General features: G+C 33.6%; 2 protein-coding genes across 5 annotated transcripts in view; one reads left to right on the top strand and one right to left on the bottom strand.

The window, feature by feature from the left end:
• Positions 1-1,822: 1,822 nt before the first annotated feature.
• On the bottom strand, positions 1,823-6,499 carry ICA69 (islet cell autoantigen 1-like protein). Its single transcript, XM_085960008.1, has 5 exons — positions 6,459-6,499; positions 5,795-6,365; positions 4,558-4,797; positions 2,535-2,789; positions 1,823-2,309 (listed from the first exon to the last, which is right to left on the bottom strand). Exons 2-5 carry the CDS (start codon positions 6,359-6,361, stop codon positions 2,046-2,048), a joined length of 1,326 nt encoding a protein of 441 aa, XP_085816134.1. The 5' UTR covers positions 6,362-6,365; positions 6,459-6,499; the 3' UTR covers positions 1,823-2,045.
• A 487-nt stretch (positions 6,500-6,986) lies between these two features.
• Eip63E (cyclin dependent kinase Eip63E) overlaps positions 6,987-10,463 on the top strand; it is a 573,562-nt gene continuing 570,085 nt past the window's right edge. For all 4 annotated transcript variants that reach the window (XM_085960003.1, XM_085960000.1, XM_085960002.1 and 1 more), the window contains exon 1: positions 6,987-7,189. In XM_085960003.1, the coding sequence (XP_085816129.1) occupies positions 7,117-7,189 (73 nt within the window). In that variant the 5' untranslated portion in view covers positions 6,987-7,116. The remainder of the gene's footprint in view (positions 7,190-10,463) is intronic.

The following is a 10,463-nucleotide window of genomic DNA, read 5'->3' as shown; positions in this document are numbered from 1 at the left end:
TTTGGAATATTTTTTATGTAAATTATAATAAATTAGTACATATTCATTCATTTCTATTACCCATGACATAGAAGTATCACCATTTTGCATAAAAGGCAATAAATATAATAAAATATACAGAATTATTCGTAAAACCTCAAAAACATTTCAGCAGGACTATTCCAACATAACATTCAACTCCAAAATCAATAAAAAGAATTGATAAATAATATGCAATGTCATATTCCAAGAGTTAATTATCACGGTGTATGAAGTGTTAGGCGTAACTTTTTTAATGCGGACACCAACAGCTGCTATAACGGAAATAGAGCGACATAAAGCAGCATTTAGACCAAGCGAGGGAATGTTCGTTCTTCCCCCACTCCGACGAAATTCTCTTGACTTAAATGCTTTTTGTACTCTTCTATCTTTTGGATTCTATGGAGGTTCGCTGCATTTAGCTAGACCGCTCGTTCGTTTGATCTAAACGCATGCTAGAGCGAGAGCACAGTTGCGTTGAGTATTCTTTCGTGTTCGGTCGCGCTCGCTGGTGGAGCGGTTTCATCAAAGTGTTCATCGCTCGCTGCCGAACACACCTATACGATTACTAAATAGATAATGTTCTATATTCTAGCTCTAGTGGATATTGATCACTAGGCGTTTACACCAGCCGAGCATGAACAGAATGCTCTGGCTCTCGCTCTACATTCTTGTTCGTTTGGTCAAATGCACTTTAAGAGGAGAACAATTATATCTTGAGAAGCAGTGAAAATTAATACTAACATCGCAACACTAGCATCACCGCGTCGACCGTTAAGTCGCAGATATCATGATTACACATCCGCAAGGAAAATAACAAAAAGGTGTTATCGTGTTAACTAGACGGAATGCCCTACAGGTGCTGACTAAATATTTTTATGTTTCCGAGGTGTCTTGAAAAATTATGTATGTATGTTACGCCGAATGTGCGAAATTGAATATTACATAAAATGGGCAAAATTTTGCCTAAATCATGAAAAATGCAAGCCCGTTGTCTTATTCATGAATTAGACAAAATATCTGGAGAGTGCGTGAAATTGGCAGTAATTTTTCTGCCTACTTCATGTCTTGGACAAATTAGATAGTAGCGCTACGGTGGTATTTTTTGCAACTAAACTAAATGTGTGAAATGCTCGTGGATTGGTCAAAATATACGTATATTATCTATGGTCGAAATAGGTGGTCGCGCTCCGGTGGTATTTTTTGCAACTAATCAAACTAACCAAATTTGTGTCAAATGTCATTGATTATAATATAAAAATATACCAATCAATAACTAAAATGACGTTCATGTCCATTTACTATGCGCAAAAAAACTAGAACTATAATATGATAACGGATGAATTTTATTAAAAGGTATTTTCGCGATTTGATTCGTGCTTGGGTATCGTACATGCAATGGTCGATTGTATTGTTGACACTTGTTAGCTAACCTCAAAATGGACATTCAGTTGAATAATTCAGAATTTCAAAACCTAACCTAACCCAACCCAACCTAACCTAATAATATTATATTATGTCCAATTATAACTAATAAAATCATCCGTATTAAATTTACTTTTTCTGCTGTCATGACAGTTTAAGAATTCCATGCCCTGGTGACTTCATGTACTCGGCAGAAAATTTACCTTATTCATGAATAAGGCAACAGGCTTGGCTTGACTATTACATGAATTAGCCAAAATTTAGCCCAATTCATGTAATAGTCGATTTCGCACATTTGGCGTAACATGTATATTAAAAGAATACCTAATCATTATTCATTTCAATTAAAAAATAAAGGATACAATATGTTTCTTTTTAAAAATAATCAATACTAAAATCTAGACAAATGGAGGAACAAGTATATTTTTGGATATTGGCATTAGCCACAAACACAGATATAATCGAAGCTTGGGATATAGATCATACCATTGGTCAAGTATTTTAAAATTACTAAATATATAATACCGTTCACATACATGCATACTAAAAAAATTAGGAATGTTTGTTTTAAGGCATAATATGCAGTAAACCATGTATGGGTACTAAGCAGCATGGCTTTGATTTGAGTTTGCTCCCGGCATGGCATCGGGATTGGCTAATGGGTCTAGTTCTGAAAACAACTTAAACCAGGCTGACATATCCTTCCGCTGGATGTCTTGCTTCTTCGCCGGCCCACTGTCAGCACCGCTAGCTGAACTTTTCTCTTCGCCGAGATTATTTTTCACCGAACTGACTGCATTTATTGTGTTCTGAGGAAGTAGAGTACTCGGAGAAGACCCTGCGTCCAGAAGACCACTCGACAGATCCTAAAATGAGCAATTGGCAGTTAAGATATTATTAGAACCAATTGAAATTTAGACTATGGGAGTGTCATTTGTTTACTTTCACAATCCGATTAAAATAAATGATTCCTCCGATTATTCAAATTTTGAATTTGCGTGTATGTGGTGTTTAATACGCTTTCTCTCTATCCCGCTATCTTATACATTTTGATATGTTTAATATATATAAAGTAATGAAGTAATAAGTACCTGAAGCAGCTGTGACGGCATGAAAGATCCCAAGTTCCCAAAAGTATCGGCATTCAAAGAGAGACCAGCAAGGTCGGAATTCATACTCGAACTGCTGGGAACACTGCTATCGATTACTTCATTCGATGAACCGATCAGATCAGCGGTGGCATCCAACAGATCACTGGAAGCGGCATTATCTACTTTTGAACTAGCATTCTTCGTGGCCGATTTATTAACATTCTCTTTTTCTGGTTCGGTGTCTTTGAATTCATCCTACAAATAATTTTATTCAATGTAAGTTTACTAATTGCAATTCGACTGCTAAATCTGCTAACCGGCTAACTCCATCTGGGCAAATTGTTCAGGAAGGCGAATAAATTTAATAATTTAACTATCGAGCGGAATTTTACAATTCCAAAAATACATATATTTACAAATAAGCTGCACTATAAATTAATACACTATTGTAGCTTCCCTTTTATGTATAAAGAAAATTTATATAAAGAGCGGAGTTGCTCCATTTATGATATTGGAAATTTGCCACCTGCAGTTGACAGTTTTGCATGAAGAACAATAACGTATTTATTTTTAGGTTAAGGAGTTTGAAATTTTGTGTGAGCATAAAAAACATGTTTTATAACAAAATGCCATCAAAATTTCATTTTTGGTCATAAGTGCAGTTAGCTGGTTTGCAGATTAAGCCGTCGAATTGCAATTGGATAATATAAAGCATAACAAATTTTCGTCAGCTGAATGCAGAACTATTCTAACTTACATTTGAAATTTTTGAGGAGAGAGTTTTTGAAACTACTTACTGAAATTATTTATTATCCTTATGGATAAATGGATGCATCATATTTTAGTAGGATTATTGATGAAAAAAATGGTGCATACACTTGTCCATATAAATGATAAATAACTGAAGTAGGCTGTTTCGAAAAATTCTTCTGCAAAATATTTCAAATGTGAGTTAGAATAGTTCTGCATTCAGCTGACGAAATGTAATAATTGCAATATAACAAAATAATTTAATCAGAACGGAGGTATTAACAGACTTTTTACGAGAAAATGTTTTTAGCCATTTATCTAATCCCATTGGGTTCTTGCATTGAATCAAACGCGTATTGAAAAAACAACATGCATTTTTTGCGCAGTTGTGGCATCGAATACCCACGGCCACTCTACATTACTACTATTAATACTATTACAAAAAATACGTCTTATTAGCCTTTCGCCAAAACCATTGGGGTCCTTGCACTGGGTCAAATATATGTTGGAAAAACATGTTTTTTTTTTTTGATCAGTTATGGGTTCGAACACGATTAGTACTTTTAAACCATTATCAATTTTCAGAATTTTGAAACCACATTTATTACATTATTAAACTAGAATTCTACCAGTAAAAAATACTTATATAGAAATATAATGGAAACTTGGAGAACACAAAAAATTCACATGCATTTTCATGTATAGAAAAATAATTGATTTATTTTACATGGATCGTCGAAATTGAATATTTACCTGTCTTATTTTATAAAATCTCAAAAGGCTCTTTTGCAGATAGTGCCTACGCTTGGAAAGCGATCCAAACTATTATTTAAATAATCCATTCATATGGCGACAGTTTGTAACAGACAAAAGAAATAGTGTGGTGAAAGTACGAAAAGCCAGATTCTCGTGCCGATTGGTGGATTGCGTGGGTTGCACTGCCACTCAAAATGTGCTTTGGCCCATTTTGTGAGACTGAATAATCTTCAGTTCCATTGTTTAGAAATATTTACTTTGATGACCAATTTGGTAGCTGCTATCGAATCCGAAAATACACCACTGTATTTGGAACAATACTATTGCAAAGTTAACCAATATTGAGTATATGGCGAGTATCTGATGATGTTGGCAGCAAGTTTTGAACTTTTTTTTTTGTTGATTTTAGGTTCATTTAAATTTGATATTATTTTATCAGTTTCAGTCAATGGCTGCCGAATATGTTCTGCAAAAGAATCAATTTAAATACATTATTCATTTCTGTCCACTAATATACCTGGAAGAATAGCATCTGATCCTTATCATCCTGTTGTGATGTTTCCCCTAATTCTAGATCCTGCGGTTGTTGGGAAAGCTCTTTTAGAATACAGAAATCATACTGCGGCGCTGTGGCTAGTCCTTGTGAAGTAGTCTTCAAGGTCTGCGATGCTTTGGCTGCAAAACTTAACAGAGAGTTTTGGTAGTTGACCAGCGCGTGGGAAAACATATTACATCTGGCTGCGGCTAGAAGGTCCACCTAAGGAAGAATATGGATTATTAGCAGGGTATCATATAGAAAAAAAGATATTGCAAAACAAGCAGCCTCATTTCATCAGTTACAATCTACATTGTAAATTATCTCTGATTTCTAATCTTTAAAATGTATGATTTTGTGCTTCCCTGTTCCTTCATTGATTTTTCATTGAAAAATACACGTCTTATAATTTTTTTTTTAGAATTCATAGTGTGAGAAATAGATGCGGCGGTATATGGCAATTTTATCATACATCCAATTATTTCACTGCTTATCTTAATGGCAATAGCAAAAAATTTCACAACACTCTAAAAGTCTAAAAAATATTATAATATGTTAGCCATCAATAAAATTTGGTACAAGTCGGTTATGGGAAGCCAGGCGGGAACCGCGCTAATTGTCATAGCCGATTTTGGCAAAATTCATGAATTCAAGAATGAGAACCAAACCATACCTAACCTAAACTAACCCAACCTAACAAATAATCCAGTATATCGGCTATTTTCAAAATGTGTTTGCCGCTAGCTTCCCCATAACCGACTTGTACCTAAAATTTTTTCCTTCAGATTCTAGTTCGAGATTCTTTTTGGCTCTTCTGAGCTGCCGATCAAAATCAGAATCAAACGTACAATGGGTTTTCGCGCCATATATTTCTGGGCATTACTTTTCGTTTTCCAGAACTTCAACAATAATGGATAGATTTCGAAATAAATGACATGTGGATTTCAATGATTCTAAAAGATTGCCCTCTAAAATGAAGAACATACAGTAACCGTAACAATAAGAATAAGGGAAGAGCAGTTATGTTAGTATCGACTGAAGAATACGAATCCATCATTGTTCATTGAATTACGTATTATTGTCTAAGATTACATTTTTTTTCCAATGGTCTGCTTTTAGTATGGCTTATAAGGGTTCATACTTTTCGATTTTGTTTCAAATCTGAATTAAAAACTAACTAAAAAAATATCAGAGAAGCGTTGTCGATATTGAAGCTTACCTTTTGTAAACAATCAAGCGTCAATTTATCAAATGCTTGTTTACTTTCGCGTACTTGATTTTGGGCTTTCCGAAATTTATGGACTCCTTTCCCCGTATCTGGATCAAGTTGAGCACTGGCTGCCTTCATCCAGCTGAGCGCGGCGCGATACTCGGTTCTCGCGCGTTCCATCGCACTGATGGTCATCCGAGTATCACTGACAGCTCGACCTCTAAATGTTTCAACTTCGTGATATAAGCGAAGGAGAGGATTCCTCATATTCATTCGCTGCTGACCTGAATACGAGATCCCTTTACCAGCTGCTATCATTAATTTGCCGGCTCCACTTCCGCCCTTGCCGGCATCTTTCAGAAATCTACCGAGAGCATTTTCCTCCTGAGCCAAAACGCATACTCTTTCCTGATATTGGTCGATGACACGCTGTAGTAAAATGCAGCTGTCAGATATGGAACGGAATAATTCAAGTTTGGCATCTAATTCAGCGTCCGACGACACGACACATTCGTCTTCTTTCGATCCAAATTTACGAAGCACCGTACGTTTAGTGACCCAATATTGATGCTGCATTTTGCTGTTTGGATAATTCAGAATAATGTCACCGTTTAATCGACAAAAAAAGCATAGAGTTGAGTGTTTATCAGAAATATAAAATAGATGTACCTACCTAATTAACAACAGTTCGCATGCGTCAGAAAATCTGTCTCTTTCACGCTACTGTCAAATGAATAGACAAACTGACGTCAATTCCAGTTAGTCCTGCCAGCTTCTAAAAATAATATAATGTTTCATTTTAATATTTTTGGTCACACAAAGTCAAAGTGATATTCGGTCCAATCTCTTTGGTATAGGTACTTTATTTGTGTTTAAAAATATTAGGTAATAATAAAAATAACATTGATATGTATAAAACAAAGAGGTTTATATATATAATATATAAGTATGAATGAAGTAGTGATAAACGTTATATTAATAAAACAGATGATTTGATACATATCCAAAATAAATCTATTAAGAGATTATAAGCTGTCATTAAAAATTAATAAATATGAAAGTCAAATATCATCTAAATAAAGTTAAATCAAACAGTTGTTTATATTGTAATTATTTAACATTGTCTTCAGTTTTATTATTTAATATTTTTTCAAGTTTTGTATCTAGTCTGTCTATGGACAGATGTCTTTGGTGAATATTTACTACCGGAATGGCCGCCGTGCCTGATATCGTGTGTTCAGTGTACTTGTGAGCTAGAATTGAATTAAAAAAACTATGTGTTTAATTGTTCGGTGAGGGTGGATTTATTTTTAGAAAAATTGTTTGAAAACATGTATTGTGCTACGGATAAAACTCTGCCGAGTGGAGGAAACTCTAATAATTCTAAGAACGTTGTGAAAGATGGTAAGATTCTGCATCAATGTCACATTCCTTCTCACTATACTTTAGAAATATTTTCATAACTTTCATATTGAATGATATTTTGTGATTTTGCCGATCGAAAGAGATAAGGGTTGACTTAACGTAATTTCTGCCAAATATGTGTCATCAAGACCTTATCTTCTTTGCTAAAGTTGTCAGCAATTTGAATGTTATGATTTTACTTTGAAAGTGTGGGCGAACTTTGCATAATATTTTTAAAATCATTTTCGTGTTTTGTACATATTTTGTGTAGCCCGAGGGCTAGTGGTGTTGTTTTTATTAGACTCAGTGTACTTTTTATTGTATCATATGACATTTATTTAACAGGATTTCAAAGTTGCACGGGTCACTAACCTAATGCTGGCCTAACATACACACGATTGTCAATTTGTAGTTTTACCAGTCAGTGCTTTAAAATGAAATGATCAAGCAATATTATTATTCATTTCAAACTACATAACCATCTGTGAAGATACAGTCAATACTAAACTTATGCTATACAACTATTTTAAAACACTGTTAGGTACTTAGTTATTTGTGTCTTGTATATTTTGTGTAAATAACTGTGTGTACGCAATGCTTATCTATCTCTATATTATATAAAACAGTCACACACTTATTATATTTTAGTGCACTCAATTATGTACACACTGCGATTTTTTTTATTATCTATTACCTAAAATGGTTTTGTACATTAACTAATATGTTCTGTGAATTATAAAAAAATAAATGATTGATACTGCGTTTGCAACGGTTCGTATGAAAATAAACAATCGGCAGTAGGGAATTTACCTAATTGATTATTATTAAGAATTTTATTTGTGTCTGAAAACAAAATCATTGATGAAATATTTCTTATGGAATAAAATGCCCTTACATTAGGAAAGGAATTATCGCGTAGGAGCTTAGGAACGTCTTCTGGTCTCGACTTCGTATGTTGGACATAAGTTATGTTCAATGACAATTTCGAATGATATACCTATACAGATGTATTGTGTAACTGTGTATAAATAAGGTTGATTTAATTCTAAAAAAATGGAAATAATACAATAATGAAAGGTTCCAGTCTGACGAAACCCTCAGCGGTTTTGTAATAACACCCACTTATATTATTAAATATCTGAAATACCAATGAATTTACCAAAGATTATCAATGGAATTCGACATCCTCGCAGAAGATAATGATTGGTCGTGATTTGAGTGGAATACTGATAGCAGTGATCCAGTGTCCCGCACTGCTGATCAGTGATCACATTAATCTATCATTTAAGATTTTGGTATACCTATTTAAATAAATGTATGACTACTTTGAACTCTTTCGAGGCCCCCTTTTAAGCCTTCTGATGAATCTATTGCACCATCTGCGTCAAAGAAAATCGACGTTGACTAATAGTTACATACTTCATTATATCCACAGTGCTGCTCTGCTCAAGCCCTATTAGATACCATTAAATTTTGATTACAAATTATATCTTTACCTATATAGGTACCTAAACCTACGTTTTTAATTGAAATATGTACCGTTTGTTTAGATTTTCACTTTAGTACCTACTTAACAGAATTCGCATGTGTAAAATGCCTTTAATTTTACACATGCGGGATCTGTCTTTTCATAAGATAAGATTCAACCACCTTACAGTTTAGAACGTTACTTTTTTTAATAATTGGTAAGTAGGTACATAACGATTAAGATTTTATTTATTTCAATATAATAATAAATTATACGATAACATTATTGGTTAAAAAAGGGATCGAATACCTCTCCCCCCTTGTTCGCGAAAGCCAATCTATGTACATAGCAGTGGCGAAGGGTGGAGGTAGGCTGTTAAGATCAGCCATAAATAGTGTACTTGTCAGTCATATTACGTATTTTTGTTTTCATTGAAATAAGACTACAATTAACAGATGATTGATGTTGGTTAGTTTTTAAAATTCAACTAAACCCTGCGAAATCAAGCCATAATAAATAATAGTCAAACAATATTCGTCTATCTATAAATTATCTAAAATTATGCAATTAAATCACACATAACTTTGGATATTTTATAGATAGAATAATATTTTTTTATCTATTATAGTTTGGTTTAGGTAGGGCTTAATGAATCTAATAAAAATGAACCAACAATATCTTAATCCAACGTAAACAAATAAGTATGATTAAAAAAGTGTACACAATTTCGTTGTATCGCCCAAAGTATACCAAAACTATTGTTGTTTGGTTAGGCAGGGTAACATCATCTGTAAATTGTAGTCTCTTAGCTCAATAACAACAAATACGTATGACTAACAAAGTTTGATGTGCACTATAACCTATACAGCCTACCTCCACCCCTCATTACTGGTACATAGGTATATGTACCTAATTATAGGTAGAATTGCATTTTGCCGGTTTTGGGGGCATCCCCGGTAGTATTAGATATAATATAATAATATTTAGAATTGATTCTGCAATTGTATGATAAATTTTACTTAGGTATTCTAGAAGTTTACTATATTATTATATTATTAAGTAATATTACATATTATGTAATTATTTTTGGAATGTCGTAGAGCTCTATCACTTTGCAACACCACACTATATACCAGGGGGGGGCAAACTTTTTGGATGAAGGGCCAAATTCAATAATTCAAAATGAGCGGCGGGCCGCAAGTAAAATACCATTTTTAGATATACACTATTTATTATCACGTAAAATAAACATTACAAAAAAATAATGAAAAGAATGAAACTGTTGTACATTTTTTTTTAATTCAGGTGTTAATTTTGTAGTTGATATTCTCAAAACTGCCTGTAAATGGGCATCGGAGATATTTGATCGTAAAGAATTTTTATTGAGGTTCATGATCGAAAATGTTTGTTCACATATATGTTGATCCAAAAATAACGAACTTTTTTCTTGCATAATCTTTAAGTTGGTCGAATTTGTCTGAATTAATGGCATTGTCAAATTTGGAGATTTCCTCACGACGATGCAATTCTCTTAAATCAGTGTGACACTGCAGATCAATAATTTCAAGTTGTAGCTCTGTCGGCGCACTATCAATATCTATTGAAATCGATGTTCAAGATAGAAAATAGTGGTTACATAGTGTGAGACGAGATGCAAGGAAGACGTACTGAGTTAATACAATTACGAAACAACAAATTCTTCAAATTTTAATCTTTTGTCAATATTTTTTAAAAAATTATAAAAAAAATATTTGTAATCAGAAGTACAATTAATGATGGCGGGCCGCAAAAAAATACCCGGCGGGC

The sequence above is a fragment of the Rhyacophila brunnea genome, unplaced genomic scaffold, assembly GCF_057557595.1.
Source record: "Rhyacophila brunnea isolate RB1 unplaced genomic scaffold, BYU_Rbru_1.0 scaffold_9, whole genome shotgun sequence".
NCBI lineage: Eukaryota > Metazoa > Arthropoda > Insecta > Trichoptera > Rhyacophilidae > Rhyacophila > Rhyacophila brunnea.
Note: the sequence above shows the minus strand (reverse complement) of the source record. Positions and strands in the feature narration are given on the sequence as shown.

Bases quoted from the DNA above. Each gene is read 5' to 3' on its own strand.
- ICA69 (XM_085960008.1), bottom strand. From the start codon at position 6,361: ATGCAGCATCAATATTGGGTCACTAAACGTACGGTGCTTCGTAAATTT. The intron at 2,790-4,557 runs GTATATTAGTGG...AATTATTTGTAG, and splicing joins ATCAGATGCTATTCTTCCAG to GATGAATTCAAAGACACCGA. The intron at 2,310-2,534 runs GTACTTATTACT...TGCTCATTTTAG, and splicing joins TGCCGTCACAGCTGCTTCAG to GATCTGTCGAGTGGTCTTCT.